The sequence below is a fragment of the Lolium rigidum genome, chromosome 4, assembly GCF_022539505.1.
Source record: "Lolium rigidum isolate FL_2022 chromosome 4, APGP_CSIRO_Lrig_0.1, whole genome shotgun sequence".
Classification (NCBI taxonomy): Eukaryota; Viridiplantae; Streptophyta; class Magnoliopsida; order Poales; family Poaceae; genus Lolium; species Lolium rigidum.
The window spans coordinates 269,715,168-269,739,030 of NC_061511.1; the positions used below are offsets into that span (position 1 = coordinate 269,715,168).

At 42.9% G+C, this 23,863-nt stretch overlaps 1 protein-coding gene across 1 annotated transcript; it reads left to right on the forward strand.

Moving 5' to 3' along the window:
• The first annotated feature begins 2,500 nt into the window (after positions 1–2,500).
• LOC124650546 (RING-H2 finger protein ATL39-like) lies at positions 2,501–3,539 on the forward strand. The gene has a single exon (XM_047190058.1). It carries the CDS (start codon positions 2,720–2,722, stop codon positions 3,263–3,265), a length of 546 nt encoding a protein of 181 aa, XP_047046014.1. The 5' UTR covers positions 2,501–2,719; the 3' UTR covers positions 3,266–3,539.
• Positions 3,540–23,863: the final 20,324 nt, after the last annotated feature.

Sequence of the window (23,863 nt, forward strand, 5' to 3'; positions counted from 1 at the left end):
AATAGTAAAACACAATTGCAGTAGATTGTATGCTATGTAAAGAATAGGACCGGGGTCCACGAGTTCACTAGAGGTGTCTCTCCCATAAGATAAAAGCATGTTGGGTGAACAAATTACAGTCGGGCAATTGACAAATAGAGAAGGGCATAACAATGCATATACATGATATGATAAATATAGTGAGATTTAATTGGGCATTACGACAAAGTACATAGACCGCCATCCAACTGCATCTATGCCTAAAATGTCCACCTTCAGGTTATCATCCGAACCCCATTCAGTATTAAGTTGCTAAGCAACAGACAATTGCATTAAATATGGTGCGTAATGTAATCAACAACTACATCCTTAGACATAGCATCAATGTTTTATCCCTAGTGGCAACAGCACAACACAACCTTAGAACTTTACGTCACCTGTCCCGGTGTCAATGCAGGCATGAACCCACTATCGAGCATAAATACCCCCTCTTGGAGTTAAGAGCAAAAACTTGGCCAGAGCCTCTACTAATAACGGAGAGCATGCAAGATCATAAACAACACATAAACAATAGATTGATAATCACCATAACATAGTATTCTCTATCCATCGGATCCCGACAAACACAACATATAGTATTACAGATAGATGATCTTGATCATGTTAGGCAGCTCACAAGATCCAACAATGAAGCACAACAAGGAGAAGACGACCATCTAGCTACTGCTATGGACCCATGGTCCAGGGGTGAACTACTCACTCATCACTCCGGAGGCGATCATGGCGATGAAGAGTCCTCCGGGAGATGAATCCCCTCTCCGGCAGGGTGCCGGAGGCGATCTCTGAATCCCCCGAGATGGGATTCGCGGCGGCGGCGTCTACGGAAGGTTTTCCGTATCGTGGCTCTCGGTGCGGGGGTTTCGCGACGGGGGCTTTAAGTAGGCGAAAGGGTAGGTCAAGAGGCGGCTCGAGGGGCCCACACCACGGGCCGGCGCGGCCAGGGCCTGGGCCGCGCCGCCCTATGGTGTGGCCACCTCGTGGCCCCACTTCCTTCCCTCTTCGGTCTTCTGGAAGCTCCGTGCAAAAATAGGACCCTGGGCGAAGATTTCGTCCAATTCCGAGAATATTTCCTTACTAGTATTTCTGAAACCAAAAACAGCAGAAAACAGCAACTGGCTCTTCGGCATCTTGTTAATAGGTTAGTTCCAGAAAATGCATAAATATGACATATAATGTGCATAAAACATGTAGGTATCATCAATAAAGTAGCATGGAACATAAGAAATTATCGATACGTTGGAGACGTATCACCTATCATTTTGGGGCTGCAGACCCGGGCCCAATTGACCTTGCATTGCCCCATGTAACCTTGTCTTTCGCGGCCCAATGGAAGCTACAACACTTATGGGAGAAGGTATTGATTGATCCATTGTTCATCCTATGGGTAGTAAGTAGGTGAGTATGTGACTTGGGTAAGAGTGTAGTGTAGATTTGCTTACCCTTGACCCTTCCTGCCATGGCGATGAAACAACCCTTGCCAATATGTGGCCTTGTTTGACGTTTTGTCCATGATTGGTTGAATGCCCACCTTCCTCAAGCGTCCAAGGGAGATAGGGAGTCCAAGGTATTTGATTGGGGAATCAACTTTAGTATCTTGGAAAACCTGTAGGACGTCGTCGAGGTAAGGTTCTCACAAGGGGTGCGATGCTGCTCTTGGCGATATTGGCGCAAAGTTCGGCAACCTGGCCAAAATATAATTGTCTATAATTTCTGCCAAATTCTTGACGTCCTCTCTAATTGGCTTGAAAAAAATAACCACCTCATCAGCATACATGGAGATTCTAAGCTTGATGAATCTTCGAGGCGTGGCTCGGTTGTTATATAGAGTAGTCGATGAAGAGGATCAATAGCCAGATCAAAGAGCATAAGAGAAAACGGGTCGCCTTGGCAGATTCCTCTTTGATGAATTATTGGTACCCGGGATGCGATTGATTAGAATTCTCGAGGTCGATGTCATAAGCAGTATGGAAATTGATGATCGGCAAAAGCATCAAAGCCAAGTCGGCATAGCAGCTCTAGGAGGAAGTCCTCTCGAACAAAATACATAAGAGGATAGTGTGTTCCCGCTGATTAGTTACTTAACCGACGTCGACCCTAATCGGGGAAAAGCTCTTGCTGAGACAACCATAGATATCAACTTACCGCCAAATCGAACCAGGAGGCAAAAGGTCCAACATGCTCAGTGGCCATCTTTTAGGAGTACAAAAAATTAACATAAATCATATTTTTTACGAGAGAGTTGAGAATTAAACAAAGTCTGCCTAGCTAGCATCACTTTCCAACAAACTGAACAAGAAACTCCAGGGTTGTAAAGGCTGATCTAGCTTACAGTTGTAACCATATTAAACACAGCAGTCAAACCATTTGCATACTAATAAACTCATCACCATCGTATTGTTTGTGTACCTCCAAAACACCAAGGGCCGATGTTGCCTGCCGTTCCACGCTTTTATAAACCCCCCATGTGCTTCAGTTTCCTTCACCACTTTCATACTTCTTCCTCTATTCTTGCTTGCTACCTTTCCTAGCCTGCATTTTTGGTCTTCTGGACAAGCTTTCCTCTTTCGTGTTCTTCTTCTTCAGATTGAATAACGAACTTGACGTCTCGGTTATTTTATCCACACCATTGGCAACTGTCGTCCGCTGTTTCCAAAGCCATCTTCTCGCATCAGGCGGCGCCATGTCAACGGCCCAGAGCCCTGCGACCGCGGTGGCGGCGGCGGTGGAGAAGACCAAGCACTGGGCTCCGCACGGCCCGGCGCTGACGGCCTGCCTCGTGAGCATCAACCTGCTCATGATCCTCCTCATCTTCTTCTACTTCTGGCGGTTCTTCTCCGGGAAGCGTGGTTCCTTGTCTCCCGGCGGCGGAAACGACGAGGAGGCGTCGTCGTCGGCCGACAGTTCGCCGGCGAACTCGCCGAGGGGGTCCAGGCGCCTGACCGACCCCGACCAGCTGCCCGTGTCCGTGTACGACTCGAGCAGCGACGACCCCGCCGGCGGGAAGGCGGAGTGCGCGGTGTGCATCGTGGAGTTCCGGGACGGCGACCTGGCCCGGCTCCTCCCGCGCTGCGGGCATCGATTCCATGCGGCGTGCGTCGACGCGTGGCTGCGACTCCATTCCACGTGTCCGCTCTGCCGCGCCGACGTAGTTGCCCCGCCGCCCGCCGCTGCCGAGCCAAAGAACGGCGACCCCAAGGACGACGGCGGCGAACAGTGCCCTGTGTGAGCTCGGCGGATGAGATCCACGCCAATGCAGAGGAGGGGAGGAGCACGTAACGGCGGAAGGCGACAAGATTCTTCCCGTCGGCGTCGCTGTCCTTTAGCTGACTCGCGCAAAAAGTCGGCGAGGTGCGGTTGGCTTTCGTCGTCTCTTGTTTTGCGGTGCCCATCCTGTTATATCTTCTTCTCAGTTTTAGGCCTATTTGGAGATGACCAAGGCATACATATTTAGATCAGTCTTCTTATATTTGATGCCCGTATGATTGGAATTGCAAGATTAGAACAGCCTGCGTCTCTGCACGACAGAATTTGTTGTGTAAAGTCTGCATGTAAATTAATAGAAATTTTGATCAGCTTTTTGGTTGGTGAATATACTCATACACTGTGTGTCTGCAACTATGCACTGTCTAGGACGGGAAATTGCCATACAAAGCCATAAATCATTCGAAAAATATACTCATCGGGGCTTCTGGAGTATATTTTTCGAGCTCTCCAGGATGGTTATGCTAAAGGATAGGGCTGGGCGTCCCCGGGGATTCGAAGCCCCAATCCCCCGCCTCCGCTGCCGTCCGCCCGACCGATCAGAGGCGTCCAATAAAGCGGATCGAGAACAAAAATACCCCATCATATCTCGTTGCTCGTATCCCCTACAAAGCCCGTCGACCAGCACTTCGCTGCCGACAGCTGGCAGCACCGTCCTAATCTGTTGCAGCACCGTCGACCCAGACTAGTAGCAACTCCACCTAACGCTGGTAGCAGCACCGCTTGCCGTCGACAGCATCGCCAGCCAATCACCTGCAACACTGTCGCTGGGCACTGGTAGCACCTCCACCGGGCGCTGGCAGATTCGCCACCGTCGCTAGCAGCACATCTAGCAACAGTTGGTAGCAATACCTCTTGCCACAGGAAGCACCGATGCCGGGCGCTAGTAGCACCACTAGCCACGGTGGCTAGCAATCTACCGCCGACAACACCGCCCCTAGAGGTTGGTAGCACTTCGCTTGGAGATGGCAGCATTGTTGGCCATGGTTGGTAGCAATTTCACATGTCGTCGACAGCAGCTCTCGCCACCCTTCCTTTAAAGCCACGCAGCTATTCATTGGTAGCATCGCCGCCATGTTGTGGCAGTACCATGTCTCAGCGCCGGCAGCACCACATCTCACCGCTGGTAGCATCGGCCTCGTCCCGCCGCCATTCCCATGAAGCCCCTCAGCCCCATCCTTTGAAGCCTCAGCGCATCCATGATTCTGACTCCTACCACGGTCCACCACCAGCGGGCGCTGGTCCTCGCAGGTTTGCAGGCCCCCGTGCTCACAACGGCGCCGCCTGGCACACACCTGTCATCGTCATCGCCGGTCCCGCGCCTGCATGGGAGCGGTTGGGCACAAACGAGATGTGAGACGGGGGCTAAGGGATGAAGGCGTGACAGAGGCGCCCTACCTGGAGACCGAAGATCTTTGGTGGCTCGTCGCGCGAGCAAGGAATATGGGTGGAGCGTTGATACGTCCATTTTGCATCACTATTTTATATCATAAATTGATGTTATTCATTGATATATTTCATATTTAGAGATGATACTTATGTTATTTCACCTATTTTGCATGTTTCATGATTATTGGAGAATTATTCACCGGAGTCAGGATTCTGCTGGAAAAAGCACCGTCAGGACACCATATTTCTGAAGATCAACAATTGACGAAAATTATACAGAACATCCTATTTTTCCAGAAGACGAAGCCACCCAAAAGGAGGGACCGAGGAGGGCCGCCATGGCCCCCACCCCCATAGGCCGGCGCGGGCCCAGGCCTGGCCGCGCCGCCTTGTGGGGAGGGGGCCCACAGCCCCTTCGGCCGCCTCTCCTTCGCATACTTCTTCGTCCCGAAAACCTAAGGCACTGGGGGATACGGAGAATAGACATAGCCGCCTCTGCGGGGCGGAGAGACACCAGAGAGAAAAGAGCTCTCCGGCGGGCAGGAATCCGCCGGGGAAATTCCCTCCCGGAGGGGGAAATCGTCGCCATCGCCACCGTCATCGAGCTGGACATCATTGGGATCATCATCATCATCATCTCCACCATCTACAGCGCCATCTCCACCGCTGCATCTCGTCACCGCTGTAACATCTAGGGTTAAATCTTGATTATTTGATAGGGGAAACTTTCTCGGTGTCGATTAATACTTGTTATTGATGCTATTGAGTGAAACCATTGAACCAAGGTTTATGTTCAGATTGTTATTCATCATCATATCACCTCTGATTATGTTTCATATGATGTCTCGTGAGTAGTTCGTTTAGTTCTTGAGGACATGGGTGAAGTCTAAATGTTAGTAGTGAACTATGTTGAGTAATATTTAATGGTTTGATATTTAAGTTGTGGTGTTATTCTTCTAGTGGTGTCATGTGAACGTCGACTACATGACACTTCACCTTTATGGGCCTAGGGGAGTGCATCTTGTATTCGTTTGCTAATTGTGGGGTTGCCGGGGTGACAGCAACCTGAAACCCCGTTAGTATATCGATGCAGGAGGGATAGCAGGATCTTAGAGTTTAAGGCTGTGGTTAGATTTATCTTAATTACTTTCTTATATTTGCGGATGCTTGCAAGGGGTATAATCACAAGTATGTATTAGTCCTAGGAAGGGCGGTGCATTAGCATAGGTTCACTGATGCGCGTAGATATACACGTCTGTTGGGAACCCCAAGAGGAAGGTGTGATGCGCACAGCAGCAAGTTTTCCCTCAGAAAGAAACCAAGGTTATCGAATCAGTAGGAGCCAAGAAGCACGTGAAGGTTGTTGGTGGAGGAGTGTAGTGCGGCGCAACACCGGTGAAACCGGCGCCAACGTGGAACCTGCACAACACAATCAATATACTTTGCCCCAACGTAACAGTGAGGTTGTCAATCTCACCGGCTTGCTGAAAACAAAGGATTAAACATATCGAGTGGAAGATGGTGTTTGTTTGCAAAGAACAGTAAAAACAATGATTGCAGTAGAATGTATTCAGATGTAAAAGAATGGACCGGGGTCCACAGTTCACTAGTGGTGTCTCTCCAATAAGATAACTAGCATGCTTGGGTGAACAAATTACAGGTGGGCAATTGACAAATCAAGATTCAATACATATCAACGATGATTACTATGTGATTTAATCAGGGCATTACGACAAAGTACATAGACCGCTATCCGAGCATGCATCTATGCCTAAATAATCCACCTTCGGCTTAGCATCCGCACCCCCTCCGAGTATTAAGTTGTAAACAACAGATAATTGCATTAAGTATGGTGCGTAATGTAATCAACACAAATATCCTTAGACAAAGCATCAATGTTTTATCCCTAGTAGCAACGAGCACATCCACAACCTTAGAACTTTCATCGCATCGTTCCAGATTCAATGGAGGCATAAACCCACTATCGAGCATAATTACTCCCTCTTGGAGTTACAAGTATCAACTTGGCCAGAGCCTCTACTAGCAACGGAGAGCATGCAAGAACATAAACAACACATATATGATAGATTGATAATCAACTTAACATAGTATTCTAGATTCATCGGATCCCACCAAACAAAACATGTAGCATTATGATGTCTACTCACGCTTCTTTTCCTGTAGGCAGTGTTGGGCCTCCAAGAGCAGAGGTTTGTAGAACAGCAGCAAGTTTTCCCTTAAGTGGATCACCCAAGGTTTATCGAACTCAGGGAGGAAGAGGTCAAAGATATTCCTCTCAAGCAACCCTGCAATCACGATACAAGAAGTCTCTTGTGTCCCCAAAACACCTAATACACTTGTCAGATGTATAGGTGCACTAGTTCGGCGAAGAGATAGTAAAATACAAGTAGTATGGATGTATATGAGTGGTAATAGCATTCTGAATAAAATATGGCAGCGAGTAAACATGCAACGGAACGATAAATAAGCGGTGTTTGCGGTATTGGAAACAAGGCCTAGGGATCATACTTTCACTAGTGGACACTCTCAACATTGATCGCATAATAAATAATAACTTCTCTCATTTGTGCTACATACACTCTTTTGTTGGATGACAAACACCATTCGTTGTGTAGGGCTACAAGAGCACCTCAATGCCGGAGTTAACAAGCTCCACAACATTCGATGTTCATATTTAAATAACCTTAGAGCATAATAGATCATTGCAAAATAAACCAAGAACTAACATAGCATACACACTGTCCACATTACGCTATGAAAGGAGGAATAGATCACATCAATACTATCATAATGACAATTAACTCCACAACCTACAAGAGATCATGATCATAGCCTATGACAAGAACCACACGGTGCACACACTAGCACCTTTACACCATGCAGGAGGAATAGACTACTTTAATAACATCACATGAGTAGCACATAACTAGTAGCGATACAAAACTCATCATATGGATCTCAATCATGTAAGGAAGCTCATGAGATCATTGTATTGAAGTACATAGGAGAGAGATTAACCACATAGCTACCAGTACAGCCCTTAGCCTCGATGGAGAACTACTCCCTCCTCATGGGAGACAGCAGCGGTGATGAAGATGGCGGTGGTGTCGATGGAGGAGCCTTCTGGGAACACTTCCCCGTCCCGGCGGCGTGCCGGAACAGAGACTCCTGTCCCCCAGATCTTGGCTTCGGGATGGCGGCGGCTCTGGAAATTTTCTCGTACCGTGGCCTATTCGTATCGAAGATTTAGGTCAGGGGGCTTCTTATAGGCGAAGAATCGATGTCGGTGGAGCCCTGGTGGGGCCACACCATAGGGGGGCGCGCCCAGGCCCTTGGCCGCGCCGCCCTGTGGTCTGGGCCCCCCAGGCTCCCCTACGGTCTCTCTCCGGTGTTCGGAAGCTCCCGGGAAAAATAAGATCTTGGGCGTTGATTTCGTCCGATTCCGAGAATATTTCCTTACTAGGATTTCTGAAACCAAAAACAGCAGAAAACAGGAACTGTCACTTCGGCATCTCGTCAATAGGTTAGTTCCGGAAAATGCATCAAAACGATATAAAGTGTGAACAAAACATGTAGGTATTGTCATAAAACAAGCATGGAACATCAGAAATTATAGATACGTTGGAGACGTATGACATTACAAATAGATGATCTTGATCCTGTTAGGCAGCTCACAAGATCTAAACAATGATAGCACATGCGGAGAAGACAACCATCTAGCTATTGCTATGGACCCATAGTCCAAGGATGAACTACTCACGCATCAATCCGGAGGCGGGCATGATGATGTAGAGCCCCTCCGGTGATGATTCCCCTCTCCGGCAGGGTGCCGGAGGCGATCTCTCGAATCCCCCGAGATGGGATTGGCGGCGGCGTCTCCGGAAGGTTTTCCGTATCGTAGCTCTCGGTACGGGGTATTCGCGACGAAGGCTATATGTAGGCGGAAGGGTAGGTCAGGGGGCCACACGAGGGCCCCACACAACAGGCCAGCGCGGCCAGGGCTTGGGCCGCGCCGCCCTATTGTGTCGGCGCCTCGTGGCCCCACTTCCTTTCCCCCTCGGTCTTCTGGAAGCTTCGTGTAAAAATAGGACCTGGGGCGTTGATTTCGTCCAATTCCGAGAATAATTCCTTACTAGGATTTCTGAAACCAAAACAGCAGAAAACAGCAACTAGCGCTTCGGCATCTTGTTAATAGGTTAGTGCCGGAAAATGTATAATAATGTTGTAAAGTATGTATAAAACATTCAAGTATTGTTATAAAAGTAGCATGGAACATAAGAAATTATAGATACGTTTGAGACGTATCAAGCATCCCCAAGCTTAGTTCCTACTCGTCCCCGAGTAGGTAAACGATAACACAAATAATTTCTGAAGTGACATGCTACCAACATAATCTTGATCAACATTATTGTAAAGCATATGAGATGAATGGAGTGATCTGAACAAAAGATTGCTAACAAAGATAATGACTAAACAAATGAATCACATAGCAAAACTTTTCATGAATAGTACTTTCAAGACAAGTATCAACAAGACTTGCATAAGAGCTAACTCATAAGCAATAAATTCATAGTAGAATGCATTGAAGCAACACAAAGGATGATGAAGTTTCAGCAATTGCTTTTAACTTGTAACATGTATATCTCATGGATATTTGTCAACATAGAGTAATATAACAAGTGCAATAAGTAAACATGTAAGAATCAATGCACACAGTTAACACAAGTGTTTGCTTCTAAGATAGAAAGAAGTGGGTAAACTGACTCAACAGAAGGTAAAAGAATGGCCCTTCGCAGAAGGAAGCATGGATTACTATTTTTGTGCTAGAGCTTTTGTTTTAAAAACATAGAAACAATTTTGTCAACGGTAGTAATAATTCATATGTGCTATGCATAATACTTCCTACAAGTTGCAAGTCTCATGCATAGAGTACTAATAGTGCTCGCACCTTGTCCTAATCAGCTCGGATAACACGGATTATCATCACATGACATATGTTTCAACCAAGTGTCACAAAGGGGTACCTCTATGCCGCCTGTACAAAGGTCCAAGGAGAAAGCACGCATTGGATTTCTCGCTTTTGATTATTCTCAACTTAGACATCCATATCGGGACAACATAGACAACAGATAATGGACTCCTCTTTTAATGCTTAAGCATTCAACAACAAATAATATTCTCATAAGAGATTGAGGTTGTATGTCCAAACTGAAACTTCCACCATGATACATGGCTTTAGTTGGCTGCCCAATGTTCTTCTCTAACATATGCATACTCAAACCATTTGATCATGAAATCGCACTTACTTCAGGCAAGACGAACATGCATATCATCTCACATGATATCCAACAAAGGTAAAAAGTTGATGGCGTCCCCAGAAACATGGTTACCGCTCAACAAGCAACTTATAAGAATTAAGACACATAACTACATATTCATCACCACAATAGTTTTTAAGCTATTTGTCCCATGAGCTATATATTGCAAAGATAAAGGAATGAAATTTTAAAGGTAGCACTCAAGTAATTTACTTTGGAATGGCAGAAGAATACCACATAGTTGGTAGATATGGTGGACACAAATGGCATGGGTTTTGGCTCAAGGTATGTTTGGATGCACGAGAAGCATTTCCTCTCAGTACAAGGTTTGGGCTAGCAAGGTTGTTTGAAGCAAACACAAGTATGAACAGGTACAGCAAAACTTACACAAGAACATATTGCAAGCATTATAAGGCTCTACATTGTCTTCCTTGTTGTTCAAACACTTTACCCGAAAATATCTAGACTTAGAGAGACCAATCATGCAAACCAAATTAAACAAGCTCTATGGTAGTTCTCCATTAATAGATTAAACTACATGATGCAAGAGCTTAAACATGATCTATGAGAGCTCAAACAATTGCCAAGTTATTCCAAACCATATGCAGCATTTTCTGATTCCAACCAAATAGCAATTTAACGAAGCAATTTCAGTCTTCGCCATGAACATTAAAGCACAACTAAGAACACAAGTGTTCCATATGAAAAAAGCGGAGCGTAATATCTCCAATATAAGAATGATGGGATCCAACTTTATTCAAACCAAAACAAAAATAAAAGCAAACCGACGCTCCCATAAGATGTGATGGAATAAAAATATAGTTTCACTAGAAGTGACCTGATAATGTTGTCGATGAAGAAGGGGATGCCTTGGGCATCCCCAAGATTAGATGCTTGAGTCTTCTTAAAATATGCAGGGATGAACCACCGGGGCATCCTCAAGCTTAGACCTTTCATTCTTCTTGATCATAGTATATCATCCTCTTCTCTTGACCCTTGAAAACTTCCTCCACACCAAACTTCAAGCAAACTCATTAGAGGGTTAGTGCATAATTAAAAATTCACATATTCAGAGGTGACAAAATCATTCTTAACACTTTTGGACATTGCACAAAGCTTCTGAAAGTTAATGGAACAAAGAAACTCATTCAACATAGCAAGAGCGGCAATGCGAAACAAAAGGCAGAATCTGTCAAAAACAGAACAGTTCGTAAAGACGAATTTGGCAGGGGCACTTAACTTGCTCAAATGGAAAAACTCAAAACTAATGAAAGTTGCGTACATATATGAGGATCACGCTCGTAAATATGCAATTTTTTTTGATTTTTCTACAGGGAGATCTGTACGAATTCATGACAGACAGCAATGCTGTTTCTGCGCAGCGATCCAAATCTAGCATCAACTTTAACATAAAAACTTTACTTGGCACAAAAACATGATAAGGAGAGGTTGCTACAGTAGTAAACAACTTCCAAGACTCAACAATACAGTAAATAAAATGAAACTTGGGTTATCTCCCAAGAAGTGCTTTTCTTTAACGCCTTTCAGCTAGGCGCAGAAAGTGCAAATGAAGTATTTTCAAGAGGTGAAGCATTAACATTCTTACCAGAGGCTTTGAGCCTACCCTTCTTACTCTTTGGTTTAGGGAATACATGACCGCATCCGGGTGTAGAGGTAAAATTTAGAGTGCCTTTCCCCACATCTATGATTGCTCCCATGAGTTTCAGCAGGGATCTTCCAAGTGTGATTTGTCCTGTCCCTACACATTCAATAACGAGATAATCAGTGGATACCGTTCTTCCAAGAAAGATTGTGAACACGCCTTCAGCTATTCCCTTAGGAATTATAACAGAGTTATCAGTAAGAATTATTCCTTCTCCTCCTTCATTAAGTTCCCAAAGTGTCAAAGATTCATAAATACTTTTAGGCATAAGGCAGAACTCAGACATAATATCACAGCGGGCATAAAAAATTTCACCACAAATGGTAACTTTAATAGTAGGCACCCACATTGAAGGTTCAAAGCTTAAATGGAACATAATCATAATATTCGCGAATCTGGTTGTACCCTTCTTTTAAACAAGATATATTTATTTCGAGAGTGTTTAATCTATTATGAATGCTAGCAAGAGATGAATCAAAGTTATTAGCTGAGCTAGACGATGTAACCAATTTTTTATGGCATTAAAAGCTTGATCCCCATCACAGTGAAGGAAATCTCCTCCCACTACAGCATCTAAGGCATATCTATAGCAAAGAATAAGCCCAAAATAAAAGCTACTAAGAAGCAAACTTAGAGGCATTTTAGGTTCAGTTTTACTATAAGAATAAAAAATTCTAAACCAAGCTTCTTTAAAACTCTCCTCACCTCCTTGTTTAAAAGTAAAGATCGATTCCTCAGGTGATAGAGCAACAGCTACAGGACTAGTCATGATAACAAAATAAAGTAAATGCAAGTAGCTAATTTTTTTGTGTTTTGATATAGAGAAAGTAAATAAGACAGAAAGTAAAACAACTAAAGTTTTTTTTGTGTTTTTTAATATGAAGCAAACAAGACAGTAAATAAAATAAAGTAAAGCAAGACAAAAACAAAGTAAAGAGATTGGATGTGGAGACTCCCCTTGCAGCGTGTCTTGATCTCCCCGGCAACGGCGCCAGAAAAAGAGCTTGATGCGCGTAGATGTACATGTCCGTTGGGAACCCCAAGAGGAAGGTGTGATGCGCACAGAAGCAAGTTTTCCCTCAGAAAAAAACCAAGGTTATCGAACCAGTAGGAGCCAAGAAGCACGTGAAGGTTGTTGCTGGAGGAGTGTAGTGCGGCGCATCACCAGTGAAACTGGCGCCAACGTGGAACCTGCACAACACAATCAAGATACTTTGCCCCAATGTAACAGTGAGGTTGTGAAAGTGCATGGAGCCCCCATGTGTGGTTTTGGTAATTAATGACAATCCCTATGGACTAATGTTTGCATTGAGTTATATTTGTAGGAGTTTTCCATAGGCAATTCTTGAACCATTTGTTGGCTTCAAGGTTGCAATAAGAAGAATTTAATGAAGGATATCAAGTGTCAAGTATGTCTTGAAGATGAAGATGAAGTGAGCCCTAGAGTTACTTCAAGACATCAACATGATGAAGAATGAAGAAATGAAGTGCAAGTTCAAGATGAGCCATCTCGAAGAGGTCCTTTGCTTAAGTCTTGCAATCCACATGGTGGTCATGGTTATGTGAAGATGCGCCGAAGAAGAAGCTCTCCCATGGTGGATTATGGGGGAGCAATCCACAAGACTTCGTCAAGCAAACACAAGCAAGAAAGGCGTTCCATCTTGTTGAGGTCAAGATCGTCGTCATCAAGCTCAAGTGCAATGCGCAAGTATAAGGTTTGCTTTTGATAGGGTTTCTTTCTCACCGGTCTCATAGTGTAGTTGGAGACCGGTTTATAGTTTAGTTGCCGTACTATCAAGAGGGCTCTCGAGTGAGTAACTCGATCGTATCGTTCGGAGAGAGCTCAAACCTTTGCATCCTTGCATCATCTTTCTTGGTTGTTATTTGGACCTTATCCATGTGATGTTTTAGAGCTTGTGCTTATTCTCATGACAAGTTCTAGTTCATCGAAAACGGATTTCGCATAGATCACTTGTTGCATTTTCGAGTTTGATTCATCATCTTTCTTGGTTGTTATTTGGATCTTATCCATGTGATGTTTTAGAGCTTGTGCTTATTCTCATGACAAGCTCTAGTTCATTGAGAATGGTTTTTCCATGGGCAACTTGTTGCATTTTCTAGATTGGAGGTTTTACCGGTATGTCTTTTTGAGATAGGTCAAACCTTTCATCATTTTTTTCTATCCTCCTTTGCTGGACTATGATGTTTCTATGCATATTGTTGTAGAGCTCGTTGTTGTGATTTCAACGAGCCCAAGATCATCGAAATCGGAGTCCGGATGCAAAAGTTATGCCCATTTCTATTTGCTGTCTCTGCCAGTTTTCAGGGGGGCGGAAAATCCGGGCCGGATTATCCGGGCCGGATATTTCGGAAATATCAGGCGCCCTCGAAATTGGCTAAGGACCAGACGAAAAACAGCTCTGGATAGGGGCCGGACTTTTGGCCGGATTTTTACCAGGTTTTGTCCCTGAGGCCGGATTTTCCGGGGGGGGGGGGCGGATTATCCGGCCCTTACTTAGGCCGGATTATCCGGCCCTGGTTTTGCCCAACGGCTCGATTTACTTGGGGGGTATAAATACCCCCCTTCTTCCTCCTTGGGCTGTTGCTTCGTCTACTCTCTCTCTCTCCTCCATTGTTGTTCTTGAGAAGCTTGCCCTATCTCTCTATCCCTCCATGATTCTTGCCCCCATTTGAGGGAAAAGAGAGAGGAGATCTAGATCTACACTTCTACCAATCAAATCCATCTCTTTGTGAGTGGAACTCTCTAGATCTTGATCTTGGTGTTCTTTGTGAATTCCTTTGTTCTTCCTCTCTTATTCCCCAATAGCTTTTGTAGCTTTGTTGGAATTTGAGAGAGAAGGACTTGAGCATCTTTGTGGTGTTCTTGCCATTGCATTTGGTGCATCGGTTCGAGTTCTCCACGGTGATTCGTGGAAGTGAAAGCAAGAAAGTTGTTACTCTTGGGTTCTTGGAACCCTAGACGGATTTGAGGCCTTTGTGGCGATTTCTTGGGAGCCTCCAATTAAGTTGTGGATGCGTGCCCCAAGCTTTGTGTAAGGCCCGGTTTCCGCCTCGAAGGAAATCCCTTAGTGGAACCGTGACCTAGGCCTTTGTGGCGAGGGTCACCGGAGATTTAGGTGAGGCGCCTTCGTGGCGTTCGGTGTGTGGTGTGAGTACCGCATCTTGGGGTGAGGCCTTTGTGGCGTTGGTGTGCATCGAGCAACCACACCTCAAGGTGAGCCTCTTGTGGCGTTCGGGAGCACTAAGCAACCGCACCTCTCCACCGGAGATTAGCACTCGCAAGAGTGTGAACTCCGGGATAAATCATCGTCTCCCGCGTGCCTCGGTTATCCCTATACCCGAGCTCTTTACTGATGCACTTTACCTTGTGATAGCCATCGTGCTTGAAGTTATATATATCTTGCTATCACATACTTGCTTGTATTGCTTAGCATAAGTTGTTGGTGCACATAGGTGAACTCTTGCTTAGAATAAGTTGTTGGTGCACATAGGTGAACCATAGTATATAGGCTTTGGGATTGACAAAGTAAACGCTAGTTTTATTCCGCATTTGTTAAGCCCATCTCGTAAAAGTTTTAAATCGCCTATTCACCCCCCTCTAGGCGACATCCGTGTCCTTTCAATTGGTATCAGAGCAAGGTCTCTCATTCTTAGGCTTCACCGCCTTGAGAGTAAAGATGTCGGCTAGAGGATTAGTGCATGATAACACTCTTATATTAGATGGCACAAATTATGATGTTTGGAAAATTTGCATGCTTAGTCATTTTCGGGACAGATGACCCTCATATGGAGAAAATTGTAGATATAGGTTTTTCTCCTCCTATGGATTCACAAAATCTATCGTTAGAGGATGAGAAAAATTTATATCTCAATTCTCAAGCTTCTTATGTTCTTATGAATGCTTTGAGAGATGTAGGTCTCTTTCCATACTTGCCTTTTGGAGCGCTCATGAGTTATGGACAAAGATTCAAGATAAATATGATGTGTCCAATATTATTAAGGATGATTGTATTGCTTCCACTTCCGGCCGTGATGAGGTCTCATCTTCTTCCACTTCACCAAAGTGTGTCAAGACACAAGGTAATGATATTGTGAGTGGTGATGAAAATTGCAATGTTGATATTGAGCTTACTATTGATGATTCTTCATCTCTATCTCATTGCAATGCTTCATCTACGGACTCAAACACATCTAGCACTAGAAATGATTTACATGCTTGTGTTGATAGTCCTTGCATATCATGTGTAAGTTGCTTGAATAAATCTAATGATGATATGCTTGCATTGTCTTGTGGCCATGATAAAAATGCTTCTATTTCCTCTAGTTGTTGTGTGTCTAACAATGTAGAGGAAACCAAAGATTCTATTGGTCAAGACAAGATCTTGAAAGGAGCCTCAAGTAACTCCTCATCTTTATCTCACGGTCCTCATATATGCCTTATGGTCAAGGGTTCCACGGTACCTCCTACCATGGAACCTAATATGTCTCGTGGTGATAAGGATGAGGATGAATATGAAGAAGAGGATTGGGTTGTCTCTCTACGCGATAAGGGTAAGAGCGTATTCAAGGTTATTTGCAAAGATAAAATTGCTAGCACTCACTTCTTTGAAATCTTGACTACCGCTATTGAGAGCCAAAAACTTATTTGGATGCATGAGAACACCATTGATAAAAAAGGTGCTCTTGAACGAGAGTATGCCGATGATGTAGCATCATTAAAGAATGAACTTGAAGAAGAACAAACCATCAAGGAAGCTCTTGAGGATACCTTTGCTCTAGAATTGTCTAGAGAAAAGGAAAACCATGATAGAGCTCTTGAGATGGCAAATGAACTAAAGCTAAAAAATGATAAGCTTGTGTTTGTTAATGCTAAACTCCTTGAGGATTTTGAGCAACTCAAAAAGGGCTCAAGGGTCATTGAGAGTGCGCTCGCCAAACTCACCGAGTCGCATGAGCAACTTAAAGCTTCTTATCTAAAAAAGCATGCCAACTTGCCTTCTCCTATTACTACTAATAATGATGCTTGTGCTACTAACTCTACTTCTTGTGAAGCATCTATCTTGAAGGAGAATGTTGAGCTAAGGGCTCAACTTGATTTGCTAACTTGCAATTATGGGAAATTGGAAGAAAATCATGGAAAGCTTTCTCGCTCCCATGAGGATCTTCTAGCCTCTCATGATAGGCTAAAGTTAGCTCATGAGGCTATCATATCTAAGGCAACACCTTGTGAGCCTCATGTGGATACTAGCACTACTACTCAAAATGCTATATTGCCATGTGCTAGTCCTAGTAATTCATCCACTCATAATATTGCTAAATCTTGTGATGAATTATCTTCCTTGCCTTGTTGCTCTAACAATGAAGATTCTACTTCCTCTAGTACTTGTGTTGTTACTAACCATGTAGAGGAAATCAAAGAGCTCAAGGCCCAAGTCACTTCTTTGAAGAATGACTTGGTAAAGAGTCATGAAGGGAAATGCAAACTTGACACGATGTTAAGTGTGCAACAATCCCCCAATGACAAGAGTGGACTTGGATTCAAATCCAACAACAAGAAAAAGTCCAACAACAACAAGGGCCAAGTACAAGTCAAAGACCCGGCCAAGATTGTTTGCTTCAAGTGCAAAATTGAAGGGCACCATGTTAGATCTTGCCCTTTGAAGAAGAAGCAAAAAGGGAAGCGGCCTCAAGCTCAAACTCATATTCAACCTCAAGTTGAAGAAATACCACTTCCCAAGAAGAAACAAGCCAATGCTCCCATTGTGGAGAAACCTAGTGAGAAGAAGGAGAAGAAAATAACTTGCTACATATGCCGTGAGAAGGGCCACATCTCCTCCTTGTGCACTATTGGTACCTCATCCAACTCTATCACCATTGATGATGTTTATTATCTTCGTAAGGATGAGGGTGGCAATGTGTTTTCCAAATATGTTGGTGCTCAAAGTGGTGTCAAGAAAAGAACCATTTGGGTTGCCAAGCCTATTGTGACTAACCTCTTAGGACCCAACTTAGTTGGGGACCAACAATCCAAAATTTGATCAATAGGTGCTTGTTGGAGGGCATTGGAGATTTGGCTACATCATGAAGAATTAAGGGATATTCATCATTTATATTATATCAATCCAAGTCTTTTGATTATCTTGCTACTATCATATATCCAATGTTCCTCCTTGTGGTAACATGTTCTCAACTCATTTATATTGAAAGTTACTCGCCCCTTTGCATGTGTTAGTTTTGTTCCTAACATGTGTTTGTATATGTTGTGCTTCCTACTTGTTTTTCTTGAGAAATCAAGTCTATGTATGTTGGGTTGCACACCGTGTACTTGTGTTAGTGTTGGAGCCTCTTTGCATCTTGTTGTATCGTATTTGGCTCTTATGAGAGATTAATGGACTATCCCGTTTTGGGGGAGTGATATTCCTTTGAGAATTTCATGATCCTTACAATGTGTGTACATGAGGAATATCACTTAGAATTGATATTGCAAGATTATCTAGTCTCTATGTGGTATGTCATCTTCGTGAGAAATTCAAATTCCAATGTCCATTAATATCTCTAGTTGGATCTTATTTGCCTCTTGTGAAAATATATTATTTATCACATTATGGGGGAGTAATAAGTTTTGTGCTTATTACAAGCCTAGGAAATGTGAACATTTGAGGTTGTGTCACATAGAATTGATATTGTAAATTATCTCCCATATGTGACATGTTTTCTCAAACAAGTTCCAATTTGCTTAAATGGCTTCATTGCTAATATCTTTGTGGATCGTATTTGTGAAAGTTTTTCTTGACTTGGTTTTTCACAATGTGTCCCTCAATACATTTTTTGGAAAACCATATGCTTCAAGTCATACTATGTTGGTATGAATACTATTAATTGCTTTGCATGTTGGTATGAATACTATTAATTGCTTTGCATGTTGGTATGACTAATTGAAGCTATCAAGAAACTCCCTTTGCATGATGGTTAACTCTTATCTTTTACCATATGCTTTATTCATTGTAAATATGATCTTATGTATACTTACAAACTACCACCGGGAAATATTTCCTAATACCTCTTGTCCTAGGACAAGTGGTAATAAATTATGAGGTAGATATTTATTGATCATATATACATTGGCTCTTGTGTTTAAATTGCCTTATTTATTGCCATGAATGTGTTGTGCTTTTACTCCCATGTGTCTTCCTTGCATCTTATGGATCTAATTTGTCTATTCAAACTTTCTTAGAATATATGTAGCGTGATGATCCTTGTTTTGTGCATTTTGTATTCATATGCAAAATCCTAGATAATGCACTAATCTTGGGGGAGCTCTCCTATATTTGTTATAATGCTTAAACTTCTCTTGATCATTATCAAAAATTTGGTTTTGGGAGACATAAATTTTTTTGGTACTTTGTGCCACCATAAAAAAATTCGAGGGTTTGGTTTATTTGTTGGAACCTTGCTCTCTTGGGAGTTGGTTATCTCATTCCTTTGTGTTTAGGTTTAATTAGCTTCTTATAATGAGATAATTCGTTGGAGTCAATCTTGTGTTGATTTGATTCTTTGATATAATTTGGACAACCATTGTCTCTTGATTTATTTGGTGTTTTGTCCAAATTATATCTTCCTTTGGTTCTTGAAAGTATTGTGCATGCATCTTTAATTTATGTCTATCTTATGGCATGTGTTACTTTCTTTGATCCAATATATAGGGTAAACTCCATCAAATCCTAATTTGGCTAAGATGTGCATGAAATTCAATTTCATATCTATATGCACATAGTATTGTGGAGTTTGTCCTATATGTTGTAGTGTGTCTAACTACTTCGGACCCAATTAGTTTGGGGACCATTTTTACTTACCTGTGTGTTAGGTACAATCGATATGCATTGAATGCTTGTCTCACTCTTGGAAAGAAGTGGTGACTCAATGGTAACGTGAGGCAAGATAGGATGATCAACGAACACATATCTACTACATCCACACCAATGCTATCTTGGTAACAAGTATCTTCTCATGCATACTTTTGTTGTATCCAACCTTATGGTTGCATCTTGGCATGAATCTCTTGATTTGCAAATATTGTGCTTCTTGCAAAAGTCTTAATGAAACCTCTTTATTGTGAATGTGAGTAATTTGAGATGAGTGCATTTGTTGGGAAGTATTTAAATAATGCTCATGATTCATCCATCCCAACTATGCCTATCTAGCAATTTTGTTGCATATCAATTCCTCAAGGCTCTCACATGCGCAATATAGATGAAAGTGCAAATTTAGTTACTTCTTTTGGTATCCCCGTTTGTGATACTTGTTGCCTTTCTCAAATGCATCCCAACTATCTTCTATCCCTTGTTGATATTTGTGATGTATTTTAGTTGTTTGTGGTTGAAGTTCATGAATGTACAATAAGATAAAATTGAGCCTTTGGCCATGCTATTAAGCAAAAATTCTTATTGGTATATTGCATGACTTCGTCTTGGATATCATACTATTTTTCTTGCGTATCTATTTTATGTGTGCATGTTTCTTTGTGGATAAATATCTTTGTGATATTGCCCACTTAGAGAAACTTATACACATAAGAGATGATACATCTCCTTTTGATATCTTATTTATTTATTGCGTGTTGATTGGTCATGCTAAGCAATACAATTCATTGAAGACTATGATGGTGCTTTTTGCTCATCCTTGTAATAGTCTTATAATATGCTTTATCATGCCTTTCACATATCCTCTTGGTTGAGCCTTTTTATAATGGTGCCTCTTACTTGTTGCTCAACTATTTGTTTGTTGCAAGTGTTAAGCTTATTTCTCTATCTATGATCTATTCCAAATGTTTGTGTTTTAAATGGTAATGAGGGAGTGAGGATTACATGTTATGCATATTGTATTCAAATACAACATTTTAATTTATGCATGTACCTTGGGGAGCTTCCTCATTTAATTTAGAGCACTATCTTTTGGTGATCATTAGAGTTTGATTCACTTGGTATATTTTGTTTTTGAATGATATTATGGGAGTGATGATTCCATGTTTGTGCACTTTATACTCCAATGCAAATTGTCTTGTTTTGTGCACAAACCTTGGGGAGCTTCCTCATATTATTTAGAGCAATCTTCTTGATCTTATCATAATATCTTTCTTTCTTTTGGTATCTTCTTTGTGGTTCATTTGGTTGCTTGCTTCATTTGTTGAAGCTTCTTGACTTTGTTATCTTTTTGCAATCTTTGATCCTATCTATGGTGTGACTCCTTCCGAATATTCGTAATTGGATATGTGCATTTGATTCCACTCAAATTATGAGAAATGCACACGCTATGGAGGAACTCTCACTATATTGGCCTTCTAAATTTTTCACCCATTTCGGCAATTGGTGCCAATGGGGGAGAAGTTTGGAGGGTTTAAGGGAATTTGGTTATGTCTTTGCTTTGTGCTTAAGCATGTGCCTTTATTGCATTGCATCTTGTTGCTTTGCATAGTTGAATATTTGGAGGAAACTCCACTAGGCTTTGAATGCCAATATATGCAATGAAAGTCAAGATCATTCACACATGCATATATTATGTGGGAGTTTTCTCTATATATTCAACTTGTTTGTTTCTTAAATTCCTTATATAAACCCTCTCAAAGAGATTGTCATCAATTACCAAAATGGGGGAGATTGAAAGTGCATGGAGCCCCCATGTGTGGTTTTGGTAATTAATGACAATCCCTATGGACTAATGTTTGCATTGAGTTATATTTGTAGGAGTTGTCCATAGGCAATTATTGAACCATTTGTTGGCTTCAAGGTTGCAATAAGAAGAATTTAATGAAGGATATCAAGTGTCAAGTATGTCTTGAAGATGAAGATGAAGTGAGCCCTAGAGTTACTTCAAGACATCAACATGATGAAGAATGAAGAAATGAAGTGCAAGTTCAAGATGAGCCATCTCGAAGAGGTCCTTTGCTTAAGTCTTGCAATCCACATGGTGGTCATGGTTATGTGAAGATGCGCCGAAGAAGAAGCTCTCCCATGTTGGATTATGGGGGAGCAATCCACAAGACTTCGTCAAGCAAACACAAGCAAGAAAGGCGTTCCATCTTGTTGAGGTCAAGATCGTCGTCATCAAGCTCAAGTGGAATGCGCAAGTATAAGGTTTGCTCTTGATAGGGTTTCTTTCTCACCGGTCTCATAGTGTAGTTGGAGACCGGTTTATAGTTTAGTTGCCGTACTATCAAGAGGGCTCTCGAGTGAGTAACTCGATCGTATCGTTCGGAGAGAGCTCAAACCTTTGCATCCTTGTATCATCTTTCTTGGTTGTTATTTGGACCTTATCCATGTGATGTTTTAGAGCTTGTGCTTATTCTCATGACAAGTTCTAGTTCATCGAAAACGGATTTCGCATAGATCACTTGTTGCGTTTTCGAGTTTGATTCATCATCTTTCTTGGTTGTTATTTGGATCTTATCCATGTGATGTTTTAGAGCTTGTGCTTATTCTCATGACAAGCTCTAGTTCATTGAGAATGGTTTTTCCATGGGCAACTTGTTGCATTTTCTAGATTGGAGGTTTTACTGGTATGTCTTTTTGAGATAGGTAAAACCTTTCGTCATTTGTTTCTATCCTCCTTTGCTGGACTATGATGTTTCTATGCATATTGTTGTAGAGCTCGTTGTTGTGATTTCAACGAGCCCAAGATCATCGAAATCGGAGTCCGGATGCAAAAGTTATGCCCGTTTCTATTTGCTGTCTCTGCCAGTTTTCAGGGGGGCGGAAAATCCGGGCCGGATTATCCGGGCCGGATATTTCGGAAATATCCGGGCCCCTCGAAATTGGCTAAGGACCAGACGAAAAACAGCTCTGGATAGGGGCCGGACTTTTGGCCGGATTTTTACCAGGTTTTGTCCCTGAGGCCGGATTTTCCGGGGGGGGGGGGCGGATTATCCGGCCCTTACTTAGGCCGGATTATCCGGCCCTGGTTTTTCCCAACGGCTCGATTTACTTGGGGGGTATAAATACCCCCCTTCTTCCTCATTGGGCTGTTGCTTCTTCTACTCTCTCTCTCTCCTCCATTGTTGTTCTTGAGAAGCTTGCCCTATCTCTCTATCCCTCCATGATTCTTGCCCCCATTCGAGGGAAAAGAGAGAGGAGATCTAGATCTACACTTCTACCAATCAAATCCATCTCTTTGTGAGTGGAACTCTCTAGATCTTGATCTTGGTGTTCTTTGTGAATTCCTTTGTTCTTCCTCTCTTATTCCCCCAATAGCTTTTGTAGCTTTGTTGGAATTTGAGAGAGAAGGACTTGAGCATCTTTGTGGTGTTCTTGCCATTGCATTTGGTGCATCGGTTCGAGTTCTCCACGGTGATTCGTGGAAGTGAAAGCAAGAAAGTTGTTACTCTTGGGTTCTTGGAACCCTAGACGGATTTGAGGCCTTTGTGGCGATTTCTTGGGAGCCTCCAATTAAGTTGTGGATGCGTGCCCCAAGCTTTGTGTAAGGCCCGGTTTCCGCCTCGAAGGAAATCCCTTAGTGGAACCGTGACCTAGGCCTTTGTGGCGAGGGTCACCGGAGATTTAGGTGAGGCGCCTTCGTGGCGTTCGGTGTGTGGTGTGAGTACCGCATCTTGGGGTGAGGCCTTTGTGGCGTTGGTGTGCATCGAGCAACCACACCTCAAGGTGAGCCTCTTGTGGCGTTCGGGAGCACTAAGCAACCGCACCTCTCCACCGGAGATTAGCACTCGCAAGAGTGTGAACTCCGGGATAAATCATCGTCTCCCGCGTGCCTCGGTTATCCCTATACCCGAGCTCTTTACTTATGCACTTTACCTTGTGATAGCCATCGTGCTTGAAGTTATATATATCTTGCTATCACATACTTGCTTGTATTGCTTAGCATAAGTTGTTGGTGCACATAGGTGAACTCTTGCTTAGAATAAGTTGTTGGTGCACATAGGTGAACCATAGTATATAGGCTTTGGGCTTGACAAAGTAAACGCTAGTTTTATTCCGCATTTGTTAAGCCCATCTCGTAAAAGTTTTAAATCGCCTATTCACCCCCCCCTCTAGGCGACATCTGTGTCCTTTCAGGTTGTCAATCTCACCGGCTTGCTGAAAACAAAGGATTAAACGTATCGAGTGCAAGATGGTGTTTGTTTGCAAAGAACAGTAAAAACAAT